Genomic DNA, 14059 nt, shown 5'->3' on the forward strand with positions numbered 1-14059 from the left:
AACACTATGTCTGTATTTAAAAAGAAATTTTGCAGTAATGACATGGATAAAGCAGAAATGCCAGTTTCTGCAAAGCCCCTAACTGTTCCTAATGTTTTCTTAAAAAGTTTCTTTAAGGGGCTCCTGGGTGGCTCAGTGGGTTAAGCCTCTGCCTTTGGCCCAGGTCGTGATCTCAGGGTCCTGGGATGGAGCCCCGCATATGGCTCTCTGCTCGGGGGGAGCCTGCTTCCCCTCTATCTCTATCTACTTGTGGTCTCTCTCTCTCTCTGTCCAATAAAAGTAAATAAAATCTTTAAAAAAAAAAAAGTTTCTTTAAAATTATCCATCAAGATTTGCCTTAAGAAAGTACATCAATATTCTGTCATTCTGATGAAGCTTACCTTCATATGATAATTTATGATTATAATGATAAGAAATTACAAAGATAAGGATTTTGTACATATTTATATAGTATAAATATTTCTGCTAATAAGTATTTTGGAAAGTTTGACACTATTAGAATATAATTTATAACTTAGTATTGCTAAATTCATGATTATTTGCTTAATTACTGAGTATTGTTAGGTATTTCTACTATAGTGTGTATGAAAAGTTAAATTTAATTTGTGGAATCTTTATTAGAAACAAAACTTAGCATAAGGAACATAGTAATTGTTTCTAGGAAATGTAAGAATGCAGTTAAGAATCCATTTGACAATGAAATTAGTTGAATGGAAATGGGGGGCTCCTTAAGAAGGTGGGTTTATCAGAGAATCCTAAAGTAATAATTTTAATCTATGAGCAGTAATGTGCTATGGGCATATACATACTATATGGAGCAATTAGTTGAGAATTGAAAAAGTGAAGGAAAAACTGTCCCCCTTCAGACCACAGTTACACAGGGCTAAAAAGATAAAAGGCTATGTCTGATTCTCCAAGTCCTAATCTGATTTATATAATTAAGAATTTAAACACATGATGTGTTGTCTTTACAAAGGTAATTGTTGTTAAAACTAAAATTCATAATATAAAAATTTGTTCAATGCAGCTAAAACATTAAACACTTTATTCCTATAAATGACAATTGTTCTAATATATTTTGGCCAAAACAGTCTCATCTTTCCGAACTAAATGTTTAACTTGGCAATAGCTCACTTTAAAGACTTCATGACTATCAGCTTCTATTTAATTTTGATGAAGTTATAAAATCATTATTGATTTTTCCACTGCATCTGTAAAATGTGTTTGAGAATATATTATAAAAATTACTATTTAAAAATGTACAGTGTCTACATTCTATAAAGTAAAAGCTATACTTACTTTAAGTTGTAAAAGATATACATTAGGATTATAATGAATAAGAGGGCACTTTTGTAGGGAAAAATCCTGTCTTCTGGAGTAGCCACAATGAATCCACACTAGACCTAAACAACTGTATATAATTCTGTGCAATTTATTTCTTCATGGAAAGTTTTAGGTTTATATTGGTTCTACCAGGAAAGTTCCTTATCTTCAGGCCAATATTAAGAAACATTCAGATAACATTTGATAATACTTTATTTTTCCTTTGAACCAAAAGTGCATTGCATTGTCTGTATTTCAAGACATTAGATCTAAACCAAACTATATTACTTTAACTGAACCAATAGTTATTTTTTAAAAGGCACAGCTTTAAAAAAAGGTGATAAAGTATATATAGGTTTTCAATATGAAAGTAAGGAAAAAACCTGACTCTTAAAAGTTTAAAAAGGTTTAAAAGATGGCATTCTTTGGCATCAGTGTACTGAGAAAAGAAAGAAAGACATATGCCCCTACCTCACAGCCATATGATTACATTAACATTTTTCTATTTACTCTGCTATGTAGGAAATCTATCTTCATATACTAGGAAACTTTATTGGGAATAGTACAGAGAATGTTTAAGTTTAAAAAAAAAAACTTTCTACTAATAGTCTTGAAGGTAAAAAATAAGTTTGGAGGTAAATTATCAAAAGAACTGCAGAGAGCACCTAGATGAGAATGGCAAGGCAATAAAAAAGTTGATAGGGATCAATCTTGCCTGTAGCCACTCACCTATAACAAATGGGCAAGAAACATTACAATCTAGGAAAGTGAGTTTCAAAAGTAATCATGAATAGCCTTCAATTCCCATTCTGGCAGGAGAAATACTACTGTAATCTCTGCCATCTTTCTAAAGCTCCTTGGGACCAATTCCTAGAGACACACCTATAGCCAGTGCAGATACTGCTGATTCTTTCTTCCCTGCTCATCTGTACCCTCCACTTAGGCTTGGATTGGGGGAGGGCACAATGAAGCAGAACAGCCTGATAAGCTCCTACTATTCCACGGTAGGCTACTGGGAGTTACTGAAATGTTTTATTAAAAAATTTTGGAATAGATCTGTCTGCTAAGCTGGTTTCTCCAGAAAACACCCTGTAGAACATACACCAGAAGAAAGAACAATGCATATTTAACAGACACATTCACTATTTTTCTCCCTTAACCAGATGTTTAGGCTTGATTCATCATTGAGAAAATTGAAATCAGGGAGGAGATTTTCAAAGGCATTGGAAGGTCCTGATCGCTCAGACCCCGAGAAGCCTGAACGGAAAGATTAAATAAAGTGGATTCCAAGATTACCAAAGGATCTGCCCATTACAGGAAGCTCTTGGTCTACATCTTATTCCTGAGAAAAGCACAGAGCCTCACAAGGTGCTCTATGATCATGGCCACCTGTGGGCGTATCATGTAGTCACAGGTTCTCACACTGTACTGATCACACCAACGATCACACCAACTTTGCCATAGAGACTAAAACCAACAACAACAACAAAAACTTTCATTTTTTTTTCTTTCATTAAATCTTAAATAGTGAAGTCTGAAAGGCAGCTGTTGTTTATACATCTGTTCAAATGAAAGATGAAAATTGAAATCTCCCTTTGGGTAAGGGCTGAATTCTAAAAAAAACTCTAAAAAGTAATAAACTTCCTTGTCTTTGCAAAGCAGGGAATGAGGAGTACTATAAAAACATATAGCACATGTAAATATATTTATTCAATGGCATCTGAGTTTCTAAAAGGACAAAAAAACTTTTAAGAATCTTTGTACAGGTGTGAAAAATCTCTTATCCTTAAAGTAATCATTCAAGATTTTTGCCTGGAGGTAGGCAATATTACTGTAAATGCAGTTTTCCAATATTCAGGAAAGACAACTATGAGCCCTGAATTGTCATTACTCATCCTCTGGAGAAAAGCCAGCTGTTTAGAGGAGTCACCACAAATACATATTAAAGTCAAATTTTCCGCATGTTTAAAAATGACATTCAAATCTGAAAAAAACACTTCGATGCAAATTCCAAATCTTTTTTGGTTTTGGTCTGCTTTCTTCCTGGAAGAAATGACACATCTCTATTTATATATCTCTATATCTCTGTATCTATCTATCTATCTAGTTTTTAAAAAGGTATTATTTATTTATTTGACAGAGGGAGAGAGACATCACGAAAGGGAACACAAGCAAGGGGAGTGAGAGAGGGAGAAGCAGGCTTCCCACTGAGCAGGGGGCTCGGGGCTCGATCCCAGAACACTGGGATCATGACCTGAGGCGAAGGTAGACAATGACTGAGCCACCCAGGTGCCCCTATATCTATATATTTTTAATAGTGCTTTGCTTTCTGGAAGAGTCACAACAGGACAAGTTTATATTGGCTGTCCTGAGCCTAGGTTCCTTTTCTATCCACAAGAGGCCATTTCTCATTTACTGACAGATCTACCCATCTAAAAGAACAAAGTGACAGCCTTGGGAGAGCAGGTGAATACTGTGGAGCAGACTACAAGAAGAAATATAAAAGCCCCATCTCCTTGGGATCTGTGACCCTGAAGGGACTGCCATGGCAGTCATCTGTGGAAAAGGCCAGATGAGACAGTGGCAATCACCAAAGTCTGCAGCCCAGTAAAAGGGAGTGTTCACGAACACCCTCAGTCCTATGTGGCAGCATGATCAGGGCATAAATTCCCTTTATTACCTCCTGCAGAAAAAGGCTAGAGCGGGATCTGGGGGCTTCTGGGATAAAAGTGGAAACACTGGACTCGGGCCCTGGGGTTCAGGGGAAACTCGGAAGTTTTTGTATCTTTTTGAGCCTCACTACCCTGGAAGATAATTACTGATTTGGGGATCAGGATCTAGGGGGTAGGAATCTGGATCAGGGACTCCCATCAGTCTCTTCCATATTTAAAATTCATAATTCTATCAGTTCTTATAGGATTTCCAGAAAGTAACGAATAGGTCCTTAGAATCTTATAGCCCTGACACACTTTTGAATTTTTATATGTCTTAATTACAGTACTGTAAAACTTTCTCTAAAGACTATTTGGGCAGGGAGCCCAATGTGGGATTTGATCCCAGGAACCTGGAATCATTCATGATCTAAGCCACAGGGAGATGCTTAACTGACTGAGCCACCAAGGCTGCCCTACACTTACTTTCTTTTTTAAGATTTACTTATTTTAGAGAGAGAGCGAGCGACAGAGAGAGAGAGAGAGAGAGAGCGCACACATAAGAGAGTGAGTGCTCGAGAGCAGGGGAAGGGGCAGAGGGAGAATCTTCAGTGGCTCCATACCTAGTGCAAGTCCAATGTAGGTCTCAACCTGGGGCTCAATCTCAGGACCCTGAGATCATGATCTGAGCCGAAATCAAGAGTCAGACAGATGCTTATCTGATTGTGCCACGCAGGCACCCCATTTTTACACTTTAAAAATTATGAAGGACCCCAAAGAGATTTTGTGTGGGTTTTACCTATTAAACATTTAAAATTTTTATTAGTCTGTTAAAAAATCAATAACATGTTTTTATAGCTTTTTTTTTTTTTTTTAAAGATTTTATTCAAGAGAAAGAGCAGGAACAGAGGGGAGAGACAAAAGGAGAGGGAGAAGCAAACTCCCTTGTTCAGCAGGGAACCTGACGTGGGGCTCGATCCCAGGACCTGGAGAACATGACCTGAGCCAAAAGCAGACACTTAACCATCTGAGCCACCCAGGCTCCCTGAGAGTCTACGTTTTACCTTTCTGTAAATGTCTTTAATAGCTGGATTCTCATATCTGGCTTTTGCATTTAATCTGTTGCAACAAAGTAACTTTTGGTTGGAGTATCTGAAGAAAATCAGTATCACAGAGATATGTAGTTAGAAAAGGGATGAATATTTTAATAATTAAATATTAAATTAAAAATAATCAAATATTAAAATATTTACTATTTTAAATATCAGATAACTGGAGATATTCTTTTTTTATACTGTATCAAAACTCAAGGTTAATTTCATGTAAAACCTGAAACTGTATCAGTAAATTTTTTATATTGTTAAAATTAAAATTCATGAGTATATCTTGTTTTTTTCCCCAGCATGATTTTGTGGTATCGTTCACTGGTCATTTGAAAACATCAATTAACTGAGCTATGCAGACCTTCAAAACGTTGATACAGGGGCGCCTGGGTGGCTCAGTGGGTTAAGCCGCTGCCTTCGGCTCAGGTCATGATCTCAGGGTCCTGGGATCGAGTCCCACATCGGGCTCTCTGCTCAGCAGGGAGCCTGCTTCCTTCTCTCTCTCTCTGCCTGCCTCTCAGTGTAATTTCTCTCTGTCAAATAAATAAATAAAATCTTTAAAAAAAAAAAAAAAAAAAAAAAAAAAAAAAAAAAACGTTGATACATTCAACTGTACAACACTGGAAAACCATATGTGTTGTTATCATCACCTACTGCATCAGGAAAAAAAAAATCTTTTAAGTATAGGGAAAGTGTTATGGTCATGGTTTTTCAACATTTTAGTTTTCACTCGAAAGCCTGACTTTTATTGCTGACAACATGTACTGCCCGTTGTTTTCTTTGAAGTACAAATAAAACTCACTACGTTCATTTTAAAGACATTATCTACCAACTATACAAATTTGAATAACCAGTATGCCAGTACAAATGATGTTTTATAAAAAAAAAAAAGTGACTAGTTCCGTTTCCAGCTCAATTAAACAAATGCTTATGTACACTTCCTATTTTATCAAACAGAATAGAAAAAAAAGATGAGTATGAAAGGGTTGAGATTTGACAAAATTAGCCATTTTTTATCAAAGATATAAGTTCATCAAGGATATTCATCAGAGAAGCTAGTTTTCTTTTCCTGCAAATATGTAACAGTACAGAACCTAAAGGCCATGAGGTATCATGGGGGCCACAGCTCAATTCACACTGAGCTGCCAGCACTTTGCTCACCATCGCTTTTGCACCATTTGTACAAATGTTAACAAGTGGAAAGTGTACTTAGAAATATTCTGAAAAAAGTTCTGACCTTGCAGACCCCTACAAGAGCCTCCAGTATCTTAGGGGTCCATTCCATGGATGACACTTTTGAGAACCACTCATCTACCAGAAACTGACATGCCTTCATTCAGCACATACTTGCTACCTCCATGTTGGAAAACAGACCAGGCTGATCCAGAATGGGTATTGGTTTCACCCAGCTTTAGGTCTACACCTGGGAAAAGGCTCCCGGCTTAGCGAGGGAAAGCAGAAGAGTCTTTCTGTCTAGAAAAATGATTAGCAGCTCCAGGCCTGGCTCTTGGCCTTCTTCACCAAAGAATGGTAAGATATTCTGCACATGTTGAAAGTTACTTGTCAGAGTATAAAATCTTACATTTTGGTCTGTTCAGGTCAGTTTGGCATCTTTTGATTATTGCTCTACATTCAAGGCTTTTCATGATCCATTCCCCCTATACAGCCTTACTCTTTCTGATGTCCAATATAGGCTGGTCTGGTTAGGCTAGTCTTCTCACTACTGCCAGACACATCATGATGTTCACTTTTGGAGTCAAATTTCCTTAGCCCTGCCTTCTGCCCAGCATAGTCCTACCAATTCTTGAAGGTCCAGATGCATGAGACTTTCCTTGCATCTTTTTTTTTTTTTTCTTGCATTGCTATTTCAATTTCTCACTTGATAGCTTTACTATATAAATGGAATCTACCAGGTGCTTCAATAGCGCAGTAGGTAGCGCGTCAGTCTCATAAATGGAATCTACCTTGATTTAAGAGTTAATGTAATCACACACAGCAGACTAAGCCAAGTAGCAACAATGTTGCATGTAGACCAAAAATCCTAAAACTAAGCCAAGTAGCAACAATGTTGCATGTAGACCAAAAATCCCAATTTCACACACCAAGGGAATACAGCAAAATCAAGGGGCCCTCTTTGAATAGGTAGGACCCTTATACTATTGGAAACTATTTTGATTGCTTAGATCTTACCTGTGCAACTGGATCTATACATGCCTCTAACAGAGAACAACCAGATGTGTGTGTGTGTGTAGGTAGGTATGTATATGTATATATATAGAGAGAGAGAGACAGGGAAAGTGAGGAGGAGAGGGAGAGTCCTGAGTCATGTACCCAACAGCCTTCCAATAAATGAATGTTGGATGAATATAAACTTACACAAACATAACACAAGTAAGAAAAATTTTTGGAAGACAATTCACCAAAAGCAAAATTTCTTCCTCTGAAGGTATTCATTACTTCACCTGGCAACAATAACAGCATAACGTTAAATACTGAATAAAAGTAGGATATGTCCTTCCAATTCCATTTTTAAGCAATGGCTGCCAGAGTCATGAAAATTGTTTACAGATTAATTGAAAGTTGATTCTGATAGTAACTTGGCTATGAGATGATGATACCTTTAAAATAAAACATCAACATACTAACAATTTTGACATAAAATCTGTGAGAGATGACTCTGGTTATGTTAACAGGGATATCAGCCTCATCAGGAAATTGGCAAAAATATCACAAATTCCATAAGAAATTTGCAAAAGAGTCTCAAATTTCGTATTAGATCAAGGACCACAGTTCAAACCTATTTATCCTGCCTAAAGCCAATCCACCACAAAAAAATTCATGTTTATGTTAAAAATTCCTCCCATTTTTTATTTTTAGAATCTCTTTGAGAAGGTTTTAGTTAGTGTCTATTAGAAACAATTAAAATTAGTAAGCTCTGATTGAATATCTAGGTACTAGGTACCTAGCTTCTGGGAATAGAAGAGTAAGACTCAGATCCTAACACAAAAGAGTTTCACAAGCTAACCAGGAATATAGTGGCAAACATTGTTGATGGCCTTACCAACAGCCACTGTTACTGTTTGTTGTCTGGACAAAAGTGGAATTCTCTTAGAGAAGTGTTTGGGGAAGATGGATTGCTCTCTCAGTTTTTGAGGGGGATAAACTGAGGTTAGGCAAGCTAGTAGGCATGTTTTGCAGGAAAGACCGTTCTCCCCAATAAAGGGAGACAAATATGAAAAGAACCACACCTTTCTGTCTTTAGATACATTTGTATGAGAAAATGAGTTCTTAAGATGCAGTAGTTATCCTACAACATGAGGCAAAAGGCCCAGGGACTAAATGGTAACTTACTAAGGATAGTGGGACAGAAGATGAGAGAGCCTGAATCCTTACAGTGTCACTGATCTGTAGCACTAAACCTGGACATAGCCACCAACAGACTGGCTATTATGTGAATTAGCTCAATAGTCCATTGTACAGGTTACTTTTATTAATTAATCAGTTAATTAATCTTTATTGAAGTAGAGTTGACCTACAACATTACATTAATTTCATAGTGATTCGAGAAGTCTCCATGTTATGCAAGGCTCATCACAAGCATAGCCGCCACCTGCCACCATTCAGTGCTACTACAATACCATTGACTATATTCTCTGTGCTGCACCTTTTATTCCTGTGATTTGCTCATCCTGTAACTGGAAGCCTGCATCTCCCACTCCCCTTCACCTATTTTGCCCATCCTTCTCACCCCTCTCCCCTCTGGCAATCATCAGCTTATTCTCTCTATTTATGGATCTGTTTCTGCTTTTTGTTTATTTATTCACTTGTTCTGTTTTTTTAGATTCTGCATATAAGTTAAATCCCATGGTATTTGTCTTTTTCTGTCTAACTTCTTTTACTTGGCATAATATCCTCTAGGTTCATTCATGTTGTTGCAAATGGCAAGGTCTCTCTTTCTGTTTTGTTTTGTTTTGTTTTTGGTGGCTGAGTAAAATTCCATTGTGTTATATACCACATCTTCTTTATCCATTCATCTATTGATGGACACTTGGGTTGCTTCTATATCTTGGCTATTGTAAATAATGCTACAATAAGCATAGGAGTGATATATATATTTTTTGAATTAGTGTTTTCACTTTCTTTGGGTAAATATCCAGTAGTGGAATTACTGGATCATATGGTATTTCTATTTTTAATTTTTTAAGAAGCCTCCATACTGTTTTCTATAGTGGGTGCACCAGTTTGCATCCCCACCACCAGGGCACAAGGGTTCTTTTTTCTCCACATCCAACACTTATTCTTGTGTTTTTTATTTTAGCCCTTATGACAGATGTGAGGTGATATTGTGGCTTTGATTTGTAATTGCCTTACAATTAGTGATGTTGAGCATCTCTTCATGTGTCTGTTTGTATAGGCCACTTTTAGATGGTTATTCTATTCCTTGCAGCTGAAAGCATCCTGTAGACATACTATAATAACACACACTACAGTGATAAGTGCTACCACACACACACACACACAAATGAAGATGAGGAAGATATTCACATTGCTTTGAAGAAGCCTGAGGGGCAGCCATCATTGATGACCAAGGGGCAAGAGTTCAATAGGCAAACGCAGATGAAATGGAATTTTATTTTATTTTTTAAAAAGATTTTATTTATTTATTTATTGACACACAGAGTGAACACAAGCAAGAAGGGGAGCAGCAAGCAGAAGGAGAGGGAAAAGCAAGCTCTTCACTGAGCAGGGAGCCCAATATGGGGCTCAATCCCAAGAATCTGGGATCATGACCTGAGCCAAAGGCAGATGCTTAACCAACTGAGACACCCAGGTACTCAGAAATGGAATTTTAAACAAAAGAATCACAGGAGCAAAGGCATGGCAGGGTTCAAGTCCATGGTGTGCTTGGAGATTGGTTTATAAGCTGAAGGCTGACCGGAAGAGCCTGTTTATCTTTATATCCCCAATGTCTAGCATAGTGATTTATACAAAGTATCAGTAACTTTGAATGAGTGTAGCAGAATGAGGCTGAAAAAGCAAGCTGGCACCCAACTGAGATAGGCCTTGTGTGCCATGGAAAAGAAGCACAAAAAGACATTTCACAGAACTTTGGAAGACAGAAAATTAAGGCCCAAAGTGACTGTTTAGATGTATTATTACTGCTAAATGAGGAAGCTCAAAGTCATGCATGGGTAGGGATATCTTTTCTGACACGGTTACCTATGTTCTCCATTCTTGAGTGGTTTCCTATTCCAGCACTATGGCCAACGGATGACAAAGAGTGAAAATGAGTGAAAATGAATACCAGCCTTTATGCTGCTCTAAAATGACTAATATGCTTATATGATCTGCCAGCAATACCTAGTTTTATATTAACTTGTGGAGCTAAAAGTGCAGGAGCCTTGATGTCGTAGTGAAGATGATTGTGCCTTATGTAATACTTTTGTGCAGGAATTCCCAATGACCAACATTTTGTGAACTCTCACTCTGTGCTGCCTGTTGCTAAGTCATGGTGTTTATGAAAGTGTACACCAGATAGTTTTAAGTATCTAAAAAAAATTTTTTTAAGTAAAGGATACATTCAGTCCACCTGGATTTTTTGTTCAACTGCTAAAGTGAGGATGTTCTTCATAGGCAAGTTATTTTGGAAAATTAGACTGATTTTTCATACTGGAAAAGTAAAATGGAGTTAAAAAAAAAAAAAAAAGTAAAACCTCCAAACCAAAATAGAAGCCAAAGGAACTGAGGGAAAAAGCACAACAGAAGATAGAAATGTTGAAAGACTATAGGCATCTAAGCTTACTGATATTATTGGGCCTGAGGGAAATCACTTACCATCTGATTTTTAAAAATCAGTAAAAACAATTCATTTGCATTAAATAGTCTCCAAGAATCCTCCAAATTCTGAAATGCTATGATTCTCTTGTCTTAAAATTTTGTTTTATTCATCCTATAAAAATTCAGAATTCAAATGCATAGAGACAAGAGTCTCAGATGACAAGGCAATAGGTGTTTCTATTAAGTGGCCATGTCCAATTGATACCACGGTTTTCACAGAGGGATAAAATATAATTTGAAAAGGGATGTTATGTGTTTAACTTTCTTTAAGTCACTAGGTAGAGTCAATCACAGTTAAATGAGATCATATATCTTTAAGTTTTTATATTGTTAATGAAAAAGCATTATTTGAAGAAATAGTATTTTTTAACTATTTAGAATCTTCCAACTATTCTAAATGGAGAAATTGTTTTAAGAAGCAACATCTATCTTCTATGCAATTGGAACAATGACTGACTAGAAGAAGAGTTAGAATCCAACTACATCTTGTTAAGCAAAGATTATTGGTGTCAGTCCAATTCATTGTTAAATTAGTTTATAATTCCTTTCAAATGCATTTTTCCTATAGAATTCTTCATGAAAAGTGAGCCATAGCTCAAGTAGGTCCTTCATCTATAAAATTAGAGAACTAGACATCTTCTATGGTTTTCTAACACATGCTATTGTTGGTACTATTAACAATAAAAATCATATTAGGACATTGTAGGGAGTCTCACTCATTGCCTTTACTGATCAGCAATAATCATAATTACAAGAATAGAAATTTCTATCATCTTCTGAGTAATTTCAATGTCTTTCTTGCAAGAAGCTGAATATGCTTTGTACACAAGCTCAGCAGTCAAGTTACTCCTTTAATCCTGGTAACACCACTGTGAGGAAGGATGTCATGTCTACTCACAGCCACTAGCTAGGAGGGGACTAGGTGTGTGTATTTAAAGTTAATATCAGAGTCTCCTTCCTCTGACTAGGTAACAGGTGTTCTTCATGAATTATTACTATCTTTCTGAATCAACCCTAGTTCCAAAGATAGAAAGTCTTCATGCCCACAAACACACACACACACAAAATTAGAAAAATCTTGATCTCTACTCAAATTACTTGAAAGAATAACTTTCTGATACAAATATCATAAAATTAGCATCTAGCTATAGAAAGAAAAACGATAAAACCATAAGAAATCTCACCCAGTAAGAGTTAATTTTGTTCCATGCTGAAACCATAAACCTTCCTTACTCAACTACTTCATAAACCAGTCATTTGTGAACGATTACTTTAAACCATCATGCCATTCACTATTCTGAAAAATAGGATAATGGAATGCTATATCTCCCCAAAGTCGACTTCATTATAAACAGTCCATCCCTCCTTGCTGACTCCAAAAGCTGTATAAACATACTGCAATCAAATCCACCATAGCTCATAGAAATCCTTTCTTAAAGAAATCTACAAAATGCCAATCTAATGCGAATACAAGAAAGAGGAGTTCTTACTAACACAACATTTTGTATTTACAGTATTCTGAGCAGTGCTTAAACCTGCACGGGTTATAAAAGGCACCCTTCCCCACGCTCCCCCGGGCCTGGGCTGACAGAGTGCTTAGGCCTCTCATTTACACCACACTGCAATAACATAAAGAAGGGTTTACTATTAATCCAGGTTTTACTACAAAGCGACCCGTTTTTTCTCTGTCAAACACTGGCAAGAGTGCCAAGTGTCTGTCATCCAATTCAGGGGATTAAGTCTTCTTTTATAGTCTGATACTTGTACCAATTTATAAAAATACAGATATAGTTTCTTAGAGTTGGTCACAGTCTATATTTTGGCGTGGATTCAGGCACAGAGGTTGACCATGACAGCTGGCAGGAAACGGAGGGGAGAATACATCCCCTCCTCTGGGTCACCATGTCTCAGTTGCCATAGTGATTAATCCTTAATTGAATGCTGTCTTTGTACATTTCTTTTCAGAAAACTTTAAGTATACTTAAGTTGAAAACATGCAGTTGATTGAAAAAATGAGGCCCCACACCACAAACAGGTATAGCTAAATTCTGTTACATACTTCCATATATTAAAAGGACAAATTAACTTTAATAAAGGTATTATCAGTCAGTCCTTTGAGATGCTTAAAAACATTTCTTTCTGGTCTGAGTTTAAACCGAAACCACTCACATTTTCCCTCTCGTTATCAGACATCTCATCTTTTAAGATAAGCTGTCTTCAGAAACGGCTCTAAAATATCTAAACTTAAGCCAAAACGAGTTCTTATTTTATATGTTTGTATTACTAAATAACCAAGTTTGATTAGAAATTTATTTTAGGAGAGACAGGTTTTCATTCAAGACATCTATATAATATATAAGTTGAAACCCATTTATAAAAGTCTGAACTATAAGAAACACAGAAAAGATAGTATATTTGAGGCCTTCTAATATATGGCTGAATTTGAAAAGCAGGTTCTGAGCTCTTGTCATTTTGGTTATCAATAATTACATCAAAAGGACTGAGAAACTCTAAAAGGATCATAGGAGTTCATCTAGGATTGTGGTGTACATTACTTATTTTTTGTAACCTTTCCATTTAGTTTGTATACTCCTTTGCAATTTAGTTAAAAGCTCCTATTTACACTCAACTATAGTATTCCTTGGAGAGTGAAACACTTGCATATTGTGACTACTGTTAAATGTATGTTGCCTTCATACAAGTAAATAGGATTTATTTCATTTTCTTAGGAAGTGAGACAACACATCTGCATCTGGCTGCAGACACACACACACACAGACCACACGCAAGCATATGCACACACACACGCACACACAATCTTTTCAAACACAAATAAAGGTCTCTAATAAAACTTTGGTGACAGACAAGAAGCACTCAGAAGAATTCTCAGTAATAAAGATTCTGGATGTGAGCCCCAAGATGAAAGATACTGTACTGTAGGTGGGAGGTCTGGGGATTTCTGGAGACTTTAGAAGCAAGAGGTTTGCAGATATTTTCTGACACTATGGCTGAGCCTCTTTTGCTTTGTTTCCCTTTACCTTAGTTTATTCTCCTTTCTTCCCATAACAACTTTCAATTTTTTTGAAAACTGCAAATTCACTATTGCCACCACACGCTATCGCCACCACCGCTCTACAGTTCTCT

At 36.6% G+C, this 14059-nt stretch overlaps 1 protein-coding gene across 4 annotated transcripts in view; it reads right to left on the reverse strand.

Annotated features, from left to right (window-relative positions):
• ERCC6L2 (ERCC excision repair 6 like 2) overlaps positions 1–14059 on the reverse strand; it is a 135026-nt gene that overhangs the window by 14294 nt on the left and 106673 nt on the right. The window contains exon 18 of one of the 4 annotated variants that reach the window (XM_059143007.1): positions 5060–5126. The exons of the other annotated variants lie outside the window; for them this stretch is intronic. Coding sequence (XP_058998990.1) covers positions 5070–5126 — 57 coding nt within the window. The 3' untranslated portion in view covers positions 5060–5069. Of the gene's footprint in view, positions 1–5059; positions 5127–14059 lie in introns of those variants that run through there. 4 annotated transcript variants of the gene reach the window in all.

This window comes from Mustela lutreola, chromosome 12 (genome assembly GCF_030435805.1).
Source record: "Mustela lutreola isolate mMusLut2 chromosome 12, mMusLut2.pri, whole genome shotgun sequence".
NCBI classification, from domain to species: domain Eukaryota; kingdom Metazoa; phylum Chordata; class Mammalia; order Carnivora; family Mustelidae; genus Mustela; species Mustela lutreola.